General features: G+C 44.5%; 3 protein-coding genes across 7 annotated transcripts; 2 read left to right on the forward strand and 1 right to left on the reverse strand.

Annotated features, from left to right (window-relative positions):
- Positions 1-309: 309 nt before the first annotated feature.
- Positions 310-5757, reverse strand: pcmt (protein-L-isoaspartate (D-aspartate) O-methyltransferase). Of its 3 annotated transcripts, none has more exons than XR_002203768.2 (8): positions 5394-5741; positions 3202-3306; positions 3084-3115; positions 2725-2829; positions 2448-2568; positions 2097-2182; positions 1720-1951; positions 310-1257 (listed from the first exon to the last, which is right to left on the reverse strand). XR_002203768.2 is itself a non-coding variant. In XM_020109098.2 (8 exons), exons 1-8 carry the CDS (start codon positions 5572-5574, stop codon positions 1245-1247), a joined length of 813 nt encoding a protein of 270 aa, XP_019964657.2. In that variant the 5' UTR covers positions 5575-5757; the 3' UTR covers positions 310-1244. The 3 variants fall into 3 exon arrangements, 2 of the variants coding, with proteins under 2 accessions (XP_019964657.2, XP_019964658.2); XM_020109098.2 differs by having other exon boundaries at positions 1782-1951; positions 5394-5757; XM_020109099.2 differs by having other exon boundaries at positions 1826-1951; positions 5394-5695.
- Positions 5758-6441: 684 nt separating this feature from the next.
- Positions 6442-9779, forward strand: nup43 (nucleoporin 43). Its single transcript, XM_020109097.2, has 8 exons — positions 6442-6693; positions 7419-7541; positions 7662-7739; positions 8201-8363; positions 8453-8588; positions 8681-8832; positions 8936-9052; positions 9247-9779. The coding sequence occupies exons 1-8, from the start codon at positions 6574-6576 to the stop codon at positions 9474-9476; spliced, it is 1119 nt and encodes a 372-aa protein (XP_019964656.1). The 5' UTR covers positions 6442-6573; the 3' UTR covers positions 9477-9779.
- Positions 9780-10785: 1006 nt separating this feature from the next.
- lats1 (large tumor suppressor kinase 1) lies at positions 10786-19075 on the forward strand. Of its 3 annotated transcripts, none has more exons than XM_069515029.1 (8): positions 10786-10945; positions 11741-12193; positions 12817-12937; positions 13499-14949; positions 15427-16009; positions 16101-16283; positions 16503-16609; positions 16695-19075. In XM_069515029.1, exons 2-8 carry the CDS (start codon positions 11846-11848, stop codon positions 17202-17204), a joined length of 3303 nt encoding a protein of 1100 aa, XP_069371130.1. In that variant the 5' UTR covers positions 10786-10945; positions 11741-11845; the 3' UTR covers positions 17205-19075. The 3 variants fall into 3 exon arrangements, with proteins under 3 accessions (XP_069371130.1, XP_069371133.1, XP_069371132.1); XM_069515031.1 differs by having other exon boundaries at positions 10814-10973; XM_069515032.1 differs by lacking the exons at positions 16101-16283; positions 16503-16609; positions 16695-19075 and adding an exon at positions 15094-15147 and having other exon boundaries at positions 10790-10945; positions 15427-15598.
- Positions 19076-19880: the final 805 nt, after the last annotated feature.

Here is a 19880-nt window from a genome sequence, read left to right on the forward strand (position 1 = left end):
TCTGTCACTTTAGGTTGTTCTTATCACTCGTGTTTGTTCAAGTCTTCATGTTTCTGATAAGTTTGGTTTTCGTTATTTGATGACATAAAAAAAAAGAGGGGTGAAGCATCACGATTGACAGCTGATTGGTCGTGTATCGGTGAAACCTTGATACAGCAGCTCCACACCACTGTCGCTGCTGCACAGAATCTGCCTCCAAACGTCGAAATTGCAAGATGGCTGCACGGGAGGAAGAGGAGAGGCGTCGTCCATCTTTATTTACAGTCTATATTTTGTGGCCTGCACACAAAAGATTCGATAACAAATGTCAGACGTGAAACATCTCTTTATTTCATATGCCATTCCATAAACTGTGAAAGCCAGGTATCACCCACCACGCAGTTCACCCAAAATGAAATGTGCTTTTTTTTTTTTTTTTTTAATCCATGTAGGTTTTTTTTGTTTCTTTCTTTCTTTCAAGAAAACACACATTCATTTGCTTTATATTGTTGGACAATGTTTTGGCAAAGCAGTGACGATGCCGTTTAGTGTCAGCCACCAGAAGAGCCTGCACAAGTTTGTTAATGGCAGAAAAGCAGCACATCACCAAGTGGAAAGCGCAGCCCTGGATGTGCACGTGTATCAGTGTTGTTAGTGCGCCGCTCTCCCTGGAGTCAGGCTTGGTATGATCCACTGCGTAGCTTGTTCTATGTGTAGAATGACCTAAAGGGTGCAGCACATCAAACAGGATAAAGTGGGTTACATCAGTTGTTGTGTTGCCTGGGTGTGTGTGTGTGTCTGTGTGAGATCCTAATACTGCTGGCAGGGGAAGAGAGCACACACGCTGTAGCTAGTTAAGTTATCTAAAAGTCTCAGGTTTTCCTCCTCCTCGTCCGGCGTCCCTCCTACATTCAGCTTTGATGCTGCTGAAATGTAAAACTGTAAAAACGTCTTGACTGCATTTTAAACAATGAAGAAAAAAAATTAAATCCAGCGGTTAAAAAGAAAACATAACCAAAAAGATGCGCACCTGAAAAAGAAAAGCAAAAAGCTCTCTCCCATTTTTTCTGTGCCGAGCTTGAAGCAGTCCTTCTCCCCAGCCTTTTTCTGGGCTGTCATCGATCTGGTACTGGTTGTCCGTCGTTAGATTTAAAACAAAAAAGAGCCTGTTTTTGTTATGCTTGCAACATGACGAGGGCTGTTCGACCCCATCCAAGTCTTCCCCAGGTTCAAACTTAAAGGTGGAATAGGGAGGGTCTTCCTCTTCAAAGTTCATCCCTGCGAGAAACACAAGTCAGACGTCAGAGAAGAGAAACAGACGAGCGGCTTGTGAGGAACACAATCACACTTGTCGTGCAAGAACTCAAGAGTTAGAATCACATGCAAAATATTAAGAATCGTTGTCACAATAAAATCCAAACAGCTACAGTTTTGATTTTTCTACATCTCACAGAGTCAACGATTAAGTCAGGCAACTGGGGTTTAATGTCATATTAGAATTCAAATGAAGAAGTCATGCTCTGAAAACCAAGCATATAACCTCACACGTGACACCAATTCATTAATGGTTTCAATATTTTGGCTCCAAAAGGTCAGGCAGGTTTTTACTGACCACTTTAGAGTTAAAATGAAGGAAACGTGCAGCTAGCTGGTGTGGTATGGAGGAAGCAAAAAATGTCGACAAGCAGCAAAATGCAGCCCCTCGTGATCCATTGCCTGCTCCGAGCCACACCATTTCACCTTTGCCACTGTGAGAAGCAGAGAAGGGGGGAGGAGGGGAGGGAGAAGGAAGTCACTTCCACCTGGACCACTGCTTGTCTCTGTCTGTTAAAGGCACATAAATCACCCCCATCAAGGGCTTCATTTTGGTGCTGCCATCCTCCATCTTGTCGTACTGCTCCAGCATCTGGTTTCCTCCCGCCGGGCCGACGGGGAGAATCAGCCGACCGCCGGGCTTCAGCTGGTCCAGAAGCTGGGAGAGGAGGGAGGGTTGAGAGCATGAGGATACAAATGTCCAGGATGGTGTAGAATGACATGACAAAGTCAGATTTGCATTACATTTCTTGAGTTACATTCATTCCCCGTTTTGAAGTCATGTGGAAAAACGTGAGACTCACAGCTTGAGGGACGTTGGGTGCTGCGGCGCCGACATGAATGGCATCATAAGGTGCCTCCTCCTCGTAGCCCATCCTCCCGTCTCCCACTGAAACACACGCGGGTGCGTATCATCATCAAGTAGGTTGGTTAATAACATTTGGCTGTGATGTTTATCTAAACTTTTAATTTTTATTTTATTTTCAAATTATTAATTGACAAGAAACAAGCAACAGCATCAGCCGACACGTTTTCAGTCTGTAGGAAAATGTTTTGTTGTGTTACTATTAGCAGCTCATGTTAACATGCTATTCAGAATAAGGTTAACAGTTGGATTAATGGTGTCTGTGTAAATTTAGTGAATGACAACTTACCTGTGAGCGTGACTCGGCCTGATGTCATCAAACTGGGGTCATCTTTCTTCACATTAGTTATAGAATCATCTACCAGCTCTTTGATATGATCGATACCTATAACTTTCCCTTTAGGACCTACCTGTAAAGAGTAGAGGGAGGGATGAGGCTCGCTTCATACACACAAAGAACTTCATCTGATTTTACGTCGACCGGTTGTCCAGCTGATGAGTACATTAAATGTAGAAAGCCACCGTAGAGAAGTTGTGTGCGTTTACCCGTCATGTGTGTGGCTCACCATTCGTGCAAAGCAGACGGACAGGATTCCACTGCCGGAGCCCACGTCCAGAGCTTTGGCCCCCTCGTACAGCTGGTCGTGTAGAAGCTCCAGGGCGTAGGCGTGCTGGGGGGGGGGCACATTGATGAGACCAATCAGGATATGTATGGGGTGAAGTTTGCTCACTTCAGAAAGCCACATACGATAAGGATTTGACAAAGCTAACATGCCAGAGGTCAATACAAATCCATGAAACTGCTTGGGGTTGGTTGGCCGTTATCTTCTTAATCCATTAAAAAAAAAAACATCTCTGGCTGCTTCTCTTTGCTATCGTCTAAATGTCGGAATGGGAACAAGCACGTCTGGGAGTCTTTTCTTACCATATGTGGGGCGCTGATGGTAGCTTGATAACCTTGGAGTTAGAAGAAAGGCAGAGATTTTGTCAGTTCATCCCTCACATTGATTGTTTGAATTTACGAGCGTGTAACGAGTGCGTACCTATTGACTGCGGCGAGTCCATGTAGGGATTGCACCTAGAGAAATGGGATCGGTCTGTGGCCAGCATGACTTCATAGACCTTGTCGGATTTAATAATGCCATTTTCTGTGGAGGAAACAAAGTTTGTCTCACAACATGCAAGAAAAAACACCAGGAGGAAACATATGACACAATCTTGCAGCACAGAGACAAACAGCACATAAATAAACTATTTAAGGTAAGAACAAATTCACAGATATTAGACGATACACAATTCATTAGTACATTTACAGGTATTTTGGGGATATGCAATATTATATATACTGTGTCAATCTTCAGTTAGTACCTGCACCTTTATGAGTTGCATCGTAAAAACCAAAACGACGAGCAGGAGTTCTTATTAGACCCTGGCCCATATGGAGAGGAAATATATAATTCCCCCACAAAAGTATTAGCGTCTTCAGATTTCTCTCTTCTAACAGGTTCCTGTAGCAGCTGGTGGCAAAGGCAGGAATCGCCAACGACAGCAGGCACCGCTCTCATTACCGACTCCCCTCACCCTCAGAGCTATGCACTGCTTTTGGACACATTACAAATACACCAGATGGACAGCTACTACTGATATTTGAAATTAAAATAACACACACCAGCTGATTTCGAGCTATTTTTTATTCCATCCAAAATTATTGCTGTAAACAAGCCTTGAACGAGTACAATTCAAAAGGCACATTTAATCTTCCTCCGACACACAACTGAGTGCTGAACTTTAAACATTCATGAGGCACTGAGACAAATGCAACTGGGTGAACAGAGCAGTTCTGAGCAGCGTGATCAGGAGGACAGAGACAGTGACAAAGCTTTGAATTAGCATGCATCCTGTGTGTGACCTGCATGAATCCAGCTTGTGCTCACTCTGGGTTAAATTTAAGCCATTTGAGTGTTTAAATGGGTCAGTGTCCAGTCCAGGGTTCAATCAGGAGGAGGAGCAGGAAATCTAAATAATGACCACGTCATTTTAATTTGACAAGCTGCTAAACCACCGCAAAGAAAGAAAACGTGATCTTGAGCTGATGATGGGAAGAGATTAGCATCACTGCCATGACTGTGTTGAATAGTGTGTGCAGAGAACCCCCCTGTGCTGTGTTGTGCATGTGAAAGCCAAACTGTGGGTAAAGTCCAACATTTTATTATGTTGCAGTTAGGAGCTTCGCATGCAGCGGGGCTGGATTCAACTTCCTTATGTAGATCGTTGTTTTCAATTCCTCTGTGCAGGACAGACACGACTGATCTGAGATCATATTTCGATAAATGTGGCAGAATATACAAGTTGTGCTTTTGATTGGGAGCAAGTACAGGAAGACGAGTCACAGTTTCCAAACGCTTGCAGCTTAACATTGCTGCAGAGCTGGACCGAGCAGAATATAAATAGCATCTGGTGGAAATGTAATATTGAAAGTGGAGTTGCATACTCTTCAGATACGATGACACCGCACATCACGTTGCTCGGTGTAGGTGAAACCTTCAGTGCAGATCAGAGGCTGCTTCACTTTGCCTCTGTCGCCACACAATGCTCTAATGTCTGGGCTGCAGCAGGAACCACGTGGCACTGGCGGCATCCATCAGACCAGATCCCAGCGGGGTGCCCCGCCGACTCACCGCCCACTTTAGACCGACCCTCACCCCCCGCCACCTGAACAAACACCCGGCAGCCGCAGTGACACTGCAGCTCGTCTGTTGCAGTCATCCGCTAAATAAAGGTGCAAAACAGAGGCAGCCTCCCCGCAGCTGTCAGCGTCATTCAGGTGGAGGTGAATGGTGCAGGGAGGAGTGTGGGCAGGGCAGCTAGCAGCGCGGCTAACGCCAGCTACAATGACGCACATAGAGCTAGCACGCTGAGCTAACACCCCCCCCCCCCCCCAAAGAAAATACAACAAATATCCCGCGAACACAAATAAATTAAAAACCAAACATGTGTGAGTGTTTCAATTCAGCAGCGATGCAGAGACATGTGATCCACGGCGTGAACGTGCTCCGGCAAAGGGGAGGAGAGAGAGAGGCAGCGCTGGGTCAACAACAACTTGACCACACGGCTAGCTAGTTAGCCTGCTAGGTGGGCTAGCCACCGCGCTGCGCCGAGAACCTCCACCCGCGAAATGAAGCGTTTTTCTCGGGCGAGCGGTGCGCGGAGGGCCGCCGCTGTGCGAACTACTCACTGCGGAGGTTGTTGACGAGCTCTGCGTGGCTGGCTCCTCCAGATTTCCAGGCCATCGTGAGGCAGACCTTGCGGAGTAAGTAGACGGCAGCTGTCAGTGCCGCGCCTGCGCCGAACGTTTTACCGAGAAAGCCGATGACTTCCAAAGGAGCCGGCGGAGCGGCGGGGACGTCACCGGGCATCCGGACACCCGCCTCACTGCGGGGCGGCCCGCGAGCAGCGCAGGGCGGTGCACGTGGAGCCGAGCGCGGCGGGGGGCATCGAACCCTCGACGCGATGAGTGTGGGTAGTTCACATCAGATCAGGTTCATTCACCTGAGAATAAAACACAATCCACCCAGAGTCCCGCACATCTGCAGCAGCTCTATGGACTCTGGTCGCTAGGTGGCGCTAGAGACATGTTGTGGAAACCCACGTTTCTCTATATTTGGGTGAATGAATGGATAGATCATCCTTTAGTAGATAGATGTAGAGAGGGGGATTGGTAGAGAGAGAGGAATGGATGATGGATGGATGATAGAGAGAGATAGATGGATGGACAGATGGATATAGAGAGGGGGATGGAGGGATTGATGGGTGGATGGATAGATGTATGAATGGATATAGAGGGAGGGATGGATGGATAGATAGAGAGAGATTGATGGATAGAGCGATAGATAGATGGATGGATGGATGGACATTGCAATTAGAGAGAAGAAGCAATAAAACAGTTACTAAGACTTAGACATCGCTCAAAATAGAATGTAATGAACATAAAATAATATAATAACTATACATATACTCCTTTAGCTAATGATACTCATTTAAATACTGGAATACACAGTAAAGTACTAAAACACAAGAGAACAAAGAAAGAGCCTATAAACAAGAGACTAAATACAAGACATGACAAAACTATGACGAGCGTGAAAAGTTGAAGCTGTTGTTTGCATTTAAAGAAAGTTTTCATTATTATTACATTAGCAATAATAATAATTATTATTATTATTAACTGTATATTTCTCACCAGCTGGTGGCGCTCATTCTCCTTCCCATTTGCTGCAGGAGTGTTTTGACCCCGCGGAGCCACCGTCCCCAGCAGACTCGCGGTGGGCGCGCACGGTTCGGTTTCTCTCCTGGATGCTAAGCTAACGCCGGCTAACGTCTTCTGGTTTAAAGTGCGAGAGACAGTTTCTGTCCCGATGGAGAATGTAAACGCCAAGTACGTGTCACAGAAGGTCAGCCGGACCAGATGGAAACCGGTGTCCGTGTCCACTCTGCAGCAGCCGGACATCTTTGCGGCCGGTTCGTGGGACAACGAGGTCGGCAGCTTGATATTTATAGTGAACTTCACACCGGACTTCATAGGAAAAAACGCTCAATTATATTTCATTTCGTAAATTAACGGGGTTGCTTATTTCGTAGCGGTCAGATAATAAGTTGAAGCGCGTTGGGAATCGTAAAGTGTCAATTCGGCTCGAATCTACTGCACGATCAAGTGTTGTGATCGCGATAAACGAGAAAAGTGTAAAAAAAAGTATATGTATTTAAGTGTAAAAGTGTGTTTTGAATGTCTTTGTGGGCCTATTTGTTTTATATTTGTTTTAATAGAATGAAACTAGTACTGCTGCTCTATAAATACTGTGTTACATGTACATTAAAAGTACTTGCTGAGTTATGTTATCATATATCACAGTATAGGAATATTATTACTGATGCAGCTTTGGTTAGGAAGCATTCGTCTAATGTGTCTAATGGTTGATGTGGAGCTCATTTTAACTTCTTTATATCCTGATGGATAGTTTCAGCTGTAGCACTGAATTAACATATTTTACAGAAATATAATTTTAATGTGTATTTGGTGAGGGAATAAATACAATATCTGCATCAGGAAATCAGCGGACTGGAGATATAAGATATGTCAAGCCTGTACTCAAGTAAAGCTCTTGAGTAAAAGTATATATTTGCCTTTCTGAATAATGTTCGGTCTGTTTAACAATCAACGTACATTGCATGTTATCATCAGCTCCTGTGAATGTGTCTGCAGGACAACAAGATTTCCATCTGGTCCATTGGGAATAATGGAAGTTCAGACATGGACGATGGATTTGAAGGAGATCCTCAGCTGTTGTGTGAACACAAGCATGATGGAGATGTTTTAGACCTTCAGGTAAGTTTCTTAATGCAGAAGCTCGTAAACTTTTCCCCTCACAGGCCAATATCACAGTGACAGAGACTTGCAAGGCAATATTGATTTGAGTCTGTACACTGGTCCTTTAATATTTTACAGTTTTTGGATCAAGACAGAATCGTAACAGCATCTTCAACTGGAGCAGTCACCATCTACCGCCACCACCAAAACAGTCAGGTACAGGTCACACTAATTACTTTATAATAATGATAACTTTATTTTACTACCACATGGTCCAGAAGGAGAGACACAAGGAGCCATTACCAACAGACCAAGGACAATAATGTAATATCTTTTACTTCCATTTGATGCACCTTGTTAAATATATCAAACAACAAACAATTTATAAAAACATGTTACAACAAAGACAGAGTAAACACGACATCTTGCATTTCTGAAGTAGTTATTCTGATTTTCAATTTGTGTATGATTTATAACATTTATGAAAACTGCAAATTGCCACAAGGTATTTTATTTATGACTTTATAAAACCTTTTGCTCCATGGAAATGGCTCCACAAATATGTTTCAGTTAAGGGAAAGAACTGTTGACCAACTGCTTAACTGGAAACTGTGTGACATATTTGTGGTTTGATAGATCGTCTCAATTCTTTTTTGTTCTCTCTCTCTCATCCATAGACAATATCAGTTGCTCAGCACTGGGCAAGAGCGCATCGTTACCCTTGTGACAACACCCCCTGCACTGGCGTCGTGTGCAGCAGTCCAGAGATCGTTACGGTCGGTGAAGACGGCAGAATCATCGTCTTCAGAGCCGACCAGGAAGCAGTGATCAGAGTCATAGGTGAGACTAAGATTAAGCTGCAACATTTCACAATAAAATGTAATGAATGATGACTAACATGTTTTACTGGACTGTTTAATCATCAATAGAGAATGCAGACAGCAGCACGATTCATGCGGTGACTTATCTGAGGACAACAGAGATTTTGACAGTGAACTCGATCGGCCAACTCAAGCTGTGGGATTTCAGACAACAAAGCAACTCGCCGTCCCAGATCCTCTCCCTGTAAGATCTCTAGTCATGATATAAAAAGATTACATGGGATTTTGCTTTTTCTTTACATTATAAGCAAAACTGACAAGTTGTTTTCCTCTCAGCTCCGGGGATCGAGTCCCTCTGCACTGTGTGGACAGACATCCGAACCAACAGCACATCGTAGCCACAGGAGGCCAGGACGGCATGCTCTGTGTCTGGGATGTGAGACAAAGCAACGCTCCCTTCTCACTCATGGAGGCACACTCTGCTGAAAGTAAGACTTAAACTTGTGGAAACATTTATATTTCTCTTTTTGCAATAACTGCAGCTTTCTTATATAACAGCTTGTAAATGTTTTTCTGTGGTTTTCTGTCTAGTGTGGGAGGTCCACTTCCACCCAACCAACCCAGACCATCTGTTCACCTGTTCAGAGGACGGCTCGCTGCTACACTGGGAAACATCCTCACATTCAGACATGCCCTCCTTCCTACAAGGCAAGACTACATGTCACATATTTCAATCATCATATGTTAGAAACTAATCCTTCTGCCTTAGAAAGAGGATATTTGTATATTTCATGTATTAGTTATAAAATAACCCTGCATATTGGAATCTATACGCCAACATAATAAAGGCACAGTAATCACAATGATCTCAAATCCAATATGTTTTATTGTGGTGTTCCCAGGTGGCAGGAACAACAGCATGATGTCACGCAGTGCGATGGCTCCAGCCGGAGGGAACCAGTCCCTCGTCAACGCCTGGCTGAGCGGAGACTCCAGTAAAGGACGCCTGGAGACAACTCACATGCTGCCCAGCCAGACGCTGTCGGTCAACAGCCTGGACGTACTCGGACAGTGTCTCGTCTGCGGGACTGACGGAGAGGCTATTTTTGTCAACAGGCACATCCCAGTTTGAAGTGCACAAGAGAACAGGATATTTATTTGCAGCCAATTTCGGTCCTAACTGAGGTTTTATTGTCTGCTTTGATCAAATATCAAAAAAGATGTCCACAAGTTTTTTTGAGATATTGTGGCTTTACTTGTGTGTTTTTCTGATCCGTTTTGTTGATGCATTCATGAATCTTTATGGTTTAATTCTTTTTGTAAATCATTCCGAGCAGAGTATTTTAGTTCAGCTGTACTTTTTGTATGGATGTTTTTGTTTAAACTGTTTTTGAAATAAATAAATAAATAAACCAATAAAATATAAATGACACAAGTGTTTTTCACAGAGAGTTTCAATGACCTCTGCTGCTGTTTATCAAATATATTTCTACTTCACCAGTTCAGATTAGTTCACTGAGCTCAGGTAAACACAAGTTCAGAGGTAAAGTGAAGACGCTGCATCCGGGGAACTTGACTGAAGCTTCACCCAAACATTCCTCTCCCACTGTTTCCTGTATTTCTTTTAAAATTAAAAGCTCAAAACACAGCACTTGTACAAAGGTTTAGTTTTTTTCAGCCTATTTGCCGCAGACTAGATCATGATGTTTTATTAAACTGAAAGAATATGCATCTAAAAGATTTAGGTTACTTCTGGGGAATACTATTTAAATTCCTTATATATGTTATATACGTGTAGATTGCAGCTTAACCTTATACGGCACTATTAAATGAACATATTATATTCTATTTATTGATTTTTGTTTTGGGTCAAATGAACGGTTGTTTTAACATAAGGACAAGGACAACTAGTGAAAATTGGCTTATTCAGTTTTTTTCCTTTTGCTACTTGAGCATTCATAAATAATTTGATAAAATAAAATAGAGGTAACAGAAGACCGGGGCGTTATATTTAGGTTAACACTTTTATTTTATGTGAAAACGTCTTGAGAATGAGAGGAAACATATTTACACATGCAAGGATTCTGCTGTGGTGTGTTTGTGTTGCCATGATCACAAAAATACAATTTGAAAATGTTATAAATTGATATTCTGGTTCTGGAAATGTATCTTGGTTGGTTTAATCAGTTCTATCGAGTGTATTTCTCCTGCGAAAATATTTTTATCGCTGTTTATTTTTATTTGTGTGAAAACCTTATTTCTCATTTAAATCAAGTGTGTGTGAGGGACTTTATATGTTGTGTAGGTGGAATCACCTGCTGTTCTCTGAACTAAGGTTCCGTGTGTGTGTATATGTGAGATCATTAGATTTTAAAGTTTAAAAAAAGTGATATTATTTTGTTTGTTTACTGGTCTTTTACTGTGAAAGCAGCGGAAGTGCCGTGTGTAGCTTCGGTGTCTGTTGTACTTGTCACTCACGTCCCAGGAACTCGGCAGCTCCGGAGAACGAGCGGCTCGACGCAGCGACTGACCTCGAAATCGCGTCCTTGTCGCGGGGGGGAAACACTCGAGGAGTGTTGTCGGAGCCGGAGAAGCGTCGAGGTAAAGCGGCGGCTACGGACCCCCCCGGGTCAGTTGTCAAACGCGGGCACAACGAGCTACATGCTAACACCCGGACCTGTCGTTAGCCTAGCGGCAGCAAATGGACGCCTGCGTGACGCGCAGGGCCGCGGGGTCGCAGCTGCGCCGTTAGACTCCTCACGAAGCGGGATAAAGAAATAAAACGCATCCCGCCGCTCGGTTCAGTCGCCGGTTTCCGGGTGTTTTTTTATTTTTATTTTTTTTAGTGTCATTTAGCGAGAAGCTCCGCGGAGTCGCGTTAGCATCGTGCGGACGCTGGATTAGCGCCGCAGCGGCGAGCCGTTAGCGCACAGTGCTAACGATGCTAGCAGGTGGACGGGGTCTTGTTTTGTGGAGGTGTAGCTTTTATTTCGGAGGCAGGATTCTCCACTTTGTTGATTTTTTTAAAAATAGTTTTAAACGAGACAAATGTTAAAAATGTAATTCGTCAAGTGGAAAGTTTGTTTAAAATATCCTGTTATCTGCTGTTGTTGTGGCTGTTGCCCCCAAACCATCGTGTTATTGTTATATTTTGATTGAATCTTTAACTAGTTGTTGTCTTTAATTAGCCTGGTTTGTATTGATTCTATTAAAAAAAAGAAGCTTTAATCTATAAATTATCAATCAATCAGCTTTCAATCATGACATCCTGACCAATACTGAGCTCCTCATGTTTACCTGTCACTATTTCTTAATAACTGCAATCACCACATCTCATTTGCCAAACCTGTTAGGTAACATGACATGTGCTCTGTATTCCTACTCATTTGTTTTCAGGAGGATGCAGATGTGAAGTCAGACCCCGGCCGCCTCCTTCTGCACCCCCCGAACTGAGTAACATCCTCTTCATTCCCCCTCCATCGTCACCATACATGCGTTTACATGAAGAGAGGGGAGAAACCCGAAGGATACCGACAGATGAGGCCCAAAACGTTCCCCGCCAGCAACTACAGCGGCAACAGCCAGCAAATGCTGCAGGAAATAAGGAACAGCCTGCGCAACCTGTCCAAACCCTCAGATCCACCGAAAGTGGACGTAGGTGGAGCCGGGAAAATGCTCCCTGAGGATCCGAGGCAGCAAGGGCGCTGCATCAACCCCAAAAACCCCTACCACAAGGCCCTACAGGAGATCCGCAAATCCCTGATGCCTTTTGCCAATGAACCCAACAGCTCAGGCCCCGAGGTGAACAAACACATGTCGCTGGAAGCCCCGTGCGCTGGGTTCGAGGAGGTGAGATTAGTGCCTTTGTCTCGTATGTGTTACCAAGACAGGTTGTTGTTGTGCTGTGTTGACTGTGAAGAATAGTCATACTATACATGTCTTTGTAATTGAGTGTAGTCAACCCGAAGCACATTGCTTAAGGGGGAATTATTTGGAAAATGACAAGTATGCAAAGTAGAATGACGAGCTTGTGCGGTTGAGAAAACAGAAATAGTTTCTCAGTCGGCTGGTCCCAGGCTGTTTTAAGCCAGTGTGTGAAATCCAAGTTTGAAGTGGTATGTACGTAACAGCAGTTGTTACAGGTTACTAGAAAGAAATTATGACAACGATTAAAGAGTGTTTATTGTATTAATTCATTCGTTAACCAACATATTTTTTAGTTATCCAAATAAAAATCTCTATTTCCAGCTTGATTCTATATAATTGCACTTTTTTAATATACATAGCAATAAATATATTGATTAAGAGAATGATTTGCAGAATAATCGATTATGTAAATAATTACAATCTTTAGCTATAATCTATTAACATGAAGTTTAAAGCAAATATAGATCTGAAATCTGTTCTTGCTCGCTGAAGTGATTCATTCTAACAATACAATATTTTGTCTGTTTATTTTTTTAACCCTGAAGCCGAGCAACAGTCGTAATGTGGGGGTGTCTTTAGACTACATGTCTAAGGTGACCTATCAGGACGCAATGAGGGAACAGATGGCCGTTACCAACCCCAACACAACGGGCCTGAAAGCCCCAGGTACATAAACAGTCCTCTGAGACAAGCGGCTGATTCTTCCTCTTTATCTGTCGTCCAGGCGTGTTCGTTCAGCCTCGATTATTGTTTGCAGGATTTGGGACGTTTGCTTAAAGAATGACAAAGTGCTCTGAGAGAATGAGAGCATGAAAGAAGTGAGGTGAAATTAGGTTGTTGGTTTAACACATGATGTCGGTAATGATACGTTCAAGGAGGGGCAGTTGTCGTAGCGTGTTACCACCACGACGGTGGACAACACACTCTATTATTGATGAGTATTTTGTGTGTGTGTGTGTGTTTTGACAACTGTTCTGAATCAAAACCACAAAAGTAATTGCAGGGTAAGATAAGCTGGGTTGGACATGGATGACGACAAACCACATCACATTAGAAGTCAAGTCAAAATATAAATCTGGATTAGCACAGATCTGTACTATCGTCTGAGTTTTAACTAAAATCTGGGAAAGTGGAATGAGAAAGTATTTTGTGTTTATATTCTGTATGTTTGCTTTTGTATTTAGAATTTATGCTTTATTTATTTATTATTTATTTCTGTGTGTTTAGGTCCTTCGCATATGCAACAGTCTGTGCTGAGGAGGCCGAGCTGGAAAGGCTCTAAGGAGTCTTTGGCTCCTCGACACGGTCCCATCATGGTAGATGGAATATTGTACCGCTCCGACAGCCCTGGACCACCTCCGGCCTTCCCTCAGGGTCACCCTGCGAACAGCCAGAGAGTCAACCCTCCACTGCCACCTCAGGTGCGCAGTGTGACACCTCCACCAAATCGTGGTGCCATGCCTCCTTCAACGTCCTGGGACAGCAACCCGTCAACCAAGCGCTACTCTGGTAACATGGATTACCTGGTGCCCCGTATCTCTCCAGTACCCCAGGGGGCCTGGCCTGATGGGTACTCAGCTGCAGCTTCTCAGAACCAGCGCGGGATCAGTCCAGTGTCTGTGGGCCACCAGCCCATCATAATGCAAAGTTCTGGAGGGAGTAAGTTCACCTTCCCTTCCAGCTGGTCTCAGAATGGCTCCCCTCAGCCAGACTACATGGCGGGGAACAGTCGACAGCCCCCTCCCCCATACCCAGTCAACCAGAGCAGCCGGCACAGTCCCACTGATCAGATGGGAGGACCCGCATCCTCTCCCTCGTACGTAAATGGTGGAAACATCCCTCAGTCCCTGATGGTACCCAACCGGAACAGTCACAACCTTGATTTGTGCAACATTGGCCCTCCTCAGTCCTGGGCCCAGCCCCCTCTGGTCTCCAATCAGCCTCAGTCCTCTTCCGGCAACAACGGCAACCAAGATCTGTCCCCATCGTGGCAACACAACATGCCAGTGCGCTCCAACTCCTTCAACAACCACCAGCTGAATGGCAGAGGACCTCACCCGACCAGCTCCCAGCCCTCTGCCACCACAGTCACTGCCATCACCCAAGCTCCCATCCTGCAGCCAGTCAAAAGCATGCGTGTTCACAAACCTGAGTTGCACACCGCTGTGGCGCCCACACACCCTCCATGGTTGCAGCAGGCTCCACCACCACCAGCTGCACCTGCCTACCAAGAGCCCCCAGCTCCTGCTCCTCAGATCCCTGTAGTAGCAGAAGTACCCAGCTACCAGGGTCCTCCTCCTCCCTACCCTAAGCACCTCCTCCAGCAGGCGGCGGCACCTTTACCCCCAGCGTACGATCCAGGTGTGAATAAACTCGGCTCTGGCAGGGACGAGCCGGCTGAGGAGGAGGGCGGCGGAGGTGACAACTCCAGAGACAAGACGGCAGAAAACGCCAAAAGCACCACGGCGACGGAGAAGGAGAAGAAACAGATCACGACATCGCCCGTTCCCGTCCGCCGTAACAAGAAAGACGAGGAGCGGAGGGGAGAGTCCGGCAGGATCGCACTGTACTCCCCTCAGGCCTTCAAGTTCTTCATGGAGCAACACGTGGAGAACATCTTAAAGAACCATCAGCAGCGGATCAGACGGAGGAAGCAGCTGGAGAGTGAGATGCAACGGGTGAGAAATCACAGAAAGTATTTTCTTAATTCATCACAGAAGTGAATCTTCTTGACTCTTTGCTATTTTCCAACTGTTTTCCCCTGAACTATCTTGTAATCACTGTTTTCTCTGTCTCTATCGTATTATTCTATTTTTTCTCAGCTGTTCTTTCTCTTCCTTTCTCTCCTCGCTGTCACTAACAGCTGATCTGACAAGGTAAAGGTATCTCTGCTGTTCATTACACACTCAAGTAAGCTGTTGTTGTGAAAGGCATGACATTTTCTCTGTGTCTGAAGGAAATGAACTTCGTCTCACTGATAAAATCACTGCTTGTGCATCTTTTTAAAATTTTTGCATCTTGTTTTATTTGCATTGGTTTTCCTCGGTTGATTTTTCTTAGTTTCAGTTTATGTCTAACCACGAGTACACGTATTTATGTGCATTTCGATTTATACTATTCTATATCACAAATTAAAATCTTTCTCTTGTCCTCAGGTGGGTCTGTCTTCAGAAGCCCAGGAGCAGATGCGTATGATGCTCTGTCAGAAAGAGTCCAACTACATCCGGCTAAAGCGAGCCAAGATGGATAAGTCCATGTTCAAACGAATCAAGACCCTCGGCATCGGCGCTTTCGGTGAGGTGTGTTTGGCCAGAAAAGAGGACACGGGAGCTCTGTATGCCATGAAAACTCTCCGCAAGAAGGACGTGCTGCTGAGGAACCAGGTGGCCCACGTAAAGGCCGAGAGGGACATCCTGGCTGAAGCCGACAACGAGTGGGTGGTGCGTCTCTACTACTCCTTCCAAGACAAGGACAACCTGTACTTTGTCATGGAGTACATCCCCGGAGGAGACATGATGAGTCTTCTGATCCGACTCGGCATCTTCAAAGAGGAGCTGGCTCAGTTTTACATCGCAGAGCTCACCTGCGCCGTGGAGAGCGTCCACAAGATGGGCTTCATCCACCGGGACATCAAACCTGACAACATTCTCATCGACCGAGACGGACACATAAAGCTGACCGACTTCGGTCTTTGTACCGGTTTCCGCTGGACACACGACTCCAAGTATTACCAGAGCGGTGAGTATCAGTTTTTAGTCTGATTACATTCTTCTAATAAAAAGAAAGCCACAGCTGATTGACGTAACGAGCGATGTGATCTTTTGTCCAGGCGACCACGTGAGGCAGGACAGCATGGACTTCAGTAAAGAGTGGGAAGACCCGGCTAACTGCCGCTGCACCGACCGACTGAAGCCTCTGGAGCGGAGGAAGGCTCGGCAGCACCAGCGCTGTCTGGCTCACTCGCTCGTGGGGACGCCCAACTACATAGCACCAGAAGTGCTGCTCCGAACAGGTACAGTGCAGGAGGAAGCTGGAACTTGTTTTTCATCCAAATCTGAAGATTTCAATCAAAAATTCAATGAAATTTTTGTAAAATATGGGAAAGAAAAGTAAGACAGATGTTTATTCAATCAACCAATTAAATGGATTTGTGTATTGAAGACGTCTCTTTTGTAGGGAGAGATTGTTGCTGCAGGTTGATTGGTGTAAAAATGTCTTGAATCTTCTCCAGGATACACCCAGCTCTGTGATTGGTGGAGCGTCGGTGTCATCCTGTATGAAATGGTTGTCGGACAGCCTCCCTTCTTAGCGACCACGCCCCTGGAGACGCAGCTGAAGGTATGCGTGGCACCTGCAGTGAAATGTTTCGCATCCTCAGACTTCATTGTCTCTGAGTGTCTCTGTCTCTCTGTGTTGAAACCAGGTGATAAACTGGAAGAGCACGCTGCACATTCCCCCACAAGCCAAGCTCAGCCCGGAGGCGTCCGATCTCATCGTCAAACTGTGCCGAGGTCCTGAGGACCGCCTCGGCAAGAACGGCGCGGACGAAATCAAAGCCCATCCTTTCTTCAAGACCATCGACTTCTCCAGTGACCAGAGACAGCAGGTGGCGCCGTACATCCCCACCATCGCCCACTCCACAGACACCTCCAACTTCGACCCCGTGGACCCGGACAAGCTGTGGAGCAGCGACAGCGATGGCGAGGACAACCTCAACGACACGCTCAACGGCTGGTTCCGCAACGGCAAACACCCCGAGCACGCCTTCTACGAGTTCACCTTCCGCCGCTTCTTCGACGACAACGGCCACCCGTACAGCTGCCCCAAGCCCATCGAGTACGAGGGCTACGAGGACGAGGCGGAATCCGAGAGCCCGGTGCAGGAGGCAGCCGGCAGCTCAGCGCCACAGGGCCGAGACCTGGTCTACGTGTAGCACCAGACTGAGCCGCTTGTACATAGCGAGTTTGCTGAAGGTGTGAGTGAGTGTGTGTACGTGTGTGTGTGTGCGTGTGTGTGTGTGTGTGTGTGTGTGTGTGGAGGGGGTTTGAACAGAACAGCATTTAAAACATTAAACGTAGAAAGTGTGTTTGTTGGATGAAAACTCTACAGAGATCCAATCACCAGACTTCAGATATTCACACGACGACTTAAAGGAACAGTTAAAAACACTAATTTGCTTCTTCACTGAAAACTCGATGAGACGATTACTGCGTCTCGTGTTTGTACGATAAATATGAAGCTGGTTAGCTTAGCATAGAGACTGATTGACTCTGTCAGCACCTTAACGCTCTCAGCCTGCAGCGAAGGATTATTGACTAATTCTCTTGTTCATACAAACAAAGCGTTTCGCATTAATAACCCAGACTTTGGCGCTTCTTCGTAATCCATCTATTATTTATGCCGCTTATCTTTTTAAGGGAAGTGGGAGGATCTGGAGCTAAACTACAAACGGAGATATTTGGAAATGCTGCTGTGGTTGTTAAGTTTGAAAACTCCCGGGCTGCGTTTGAGTCTCGACGGGAAGAAACCGACGACGCTGATTTTACAAAGTTGTCTTGCGAAGTGGGACCGTGTCTTCTGGAGTCTCCGAGGGGAAACACTACAACTTATTTTGCTGGGATCAAACAAACATGTTAAACTATCAAGTTTGAAATCTGCTCATCTAACCTCATGAAGCCGGTTCCTGTCGTGTGTCGAGAGTTAGACGTGTGAAATGTGCTGCCTGAGGAAAAAAAAAATCAGGGTTCTGTTTCTGTGACTGAACTCGAATCCCCTTAAAGCCTTAATTTATTTAAGAGAATTGTAACTGGTGACGTTAGTGTAGACGCTGTTTGAGTGCGGGACTTAATCTTCTGTTGGTTTAAAAAAGAAAAAGAAAAAAAGAATTAAAATAGAAAATCGTCTTAATTTATATTTTAATGTCTGTTGCGATGGGGGTTTAGCGACGTAGAAGTTTGCAGGGATAAATCGCTCTAATTATTCATTGCTGTGCCTTTTTTTCGATTTTTATTTTTTATCTTTCACCAAATATAGAGGGTTAATAATCAGACTTTAAAATGAGAGTAGCGGTAGCGTGATTGATTTACAGTAGTTGTTTTATTTTTCTAATTTATACGTAAAATGTATTTATAAATTAAGTTGTACACAGTTGATGTAAATATATTTCTCCTCCGTCAGCTGCTTTATTTTATTTTTCTCTTAGGGCAGGCCCTCCTCAGTGTCACTGCTGCTGCCTCCGTGTTGTTTCTCTGTCTCGTAACACACAGAATCACTAATTCACACCACTCAACATAGATTTAAAGCCTTTTTGTAAAATGTACTCTTCCATCGCTGTCACTCTTTTACTCTCATCTCTCAACCAAAGCACTAAATAGATGGGGTTTTTCTTTTACTTTTTGTTTTTAGAGAATAACATCGCAAGACAAAAGATGAAATTATTTCAGTATCGAGCAGAAATGCCTGTTTTTCCACACTTCCTGTCTTTGAGCAACGCGACAGAAGCCGACCTGCGTCACGTGACATGTTTCCTGTGCATCTGTACTAAAAGTGGAAAACAGACCGGCTCTCCGACATAAATCCTGATGATGGTTTTGTAAACCCGCTGTACTTTGTTCTTTGAGTTAAAGGCAAATCTCTCTGAATGTAGTTGTTATGGACTTGACGGTGACTCTGCACTGCTTCTGTGTTTTCATTGTTAAGTGAGAGAGTTTTTATTTTTGTGTACATTATTGCTGCGGGAGGTTTGGGTTCAGGGACGAGGGTGATAAATAAAGAATGTAAAGAACAAAACATGTTTTACATCCACACCTGCCTCGTTGTTTTGTTGTCAGTGGTAACCGACCGTTAGATTAACAATCATCTGTGGGTGATTTTATCAACTTAGCGATTAACAGTGTCAGGAAATACTTAAATTACCATCACAGACTAATAACGTCCAAGACAATGAGTGTAAATGTCACGTTTAGTCCAATAAACAGTCAAGAACCCATAGATAGAAAGTAACGAAGTACATTTACTGTATTATTTACAACTGAGATATATGTACTTAACACTTTCTGCTAGTTTTCTGATCTTAAGATTCTGATTATTTTAGATTCAAACTATGATTAAGTATTCATTACCAGCAGTATATACTATTGTTAAAATTATTCAATACAATGAAATGAAACCAAATTACAGATGGAAGTTTCCATTAGTTGCCGAAAGTATATGTTCACTCTAACAAGCCGCAACATTAACACATCAGTTATTTCATGTTAACGTATACGGACCAAATACTTCATTTAGGAAAGTAAAACACACAAACTTAAGTTTTGTCTCATTGTTTCATGTAGAAGATGCAGGTCAGTGATGATTTTCAGGCCTGGTGCCACCAGGAGGCGCCAGTGGCAACCAAGCCTACTGACCCAGTTTACTGGGCCCCACTCTACAATACAACACTATTTCAATATCCGTGGTACTTCTCAGCTTTCCTACTTTTTTTCACTGGTAAAGTTTATTTAGGGAAGTTTTCTTTTCTCAGGTCCGAGGGTCTGAGGACAGATCGATCAAATTTACGATATTAACTTTTATCTTCATGTAGTTTTTTTTTTTTGCTTCCGACTTCTCG

This window comes from Paralichthys olivaceus, chromosome 19 (assembly GCF_024713975.1).
Source record: "Paralichthys olivaceus isolate ysfri-2021 chromosome 19, ASM2471397v2, whole genome shotgun sequence".
Lineage (NCBI taxonomy): Eukaryota > Metazoa > Chordata > Actinopteri > Pleuronectiformes > Paralichthyidae > Paralichthys > Paralichthys olivaceus.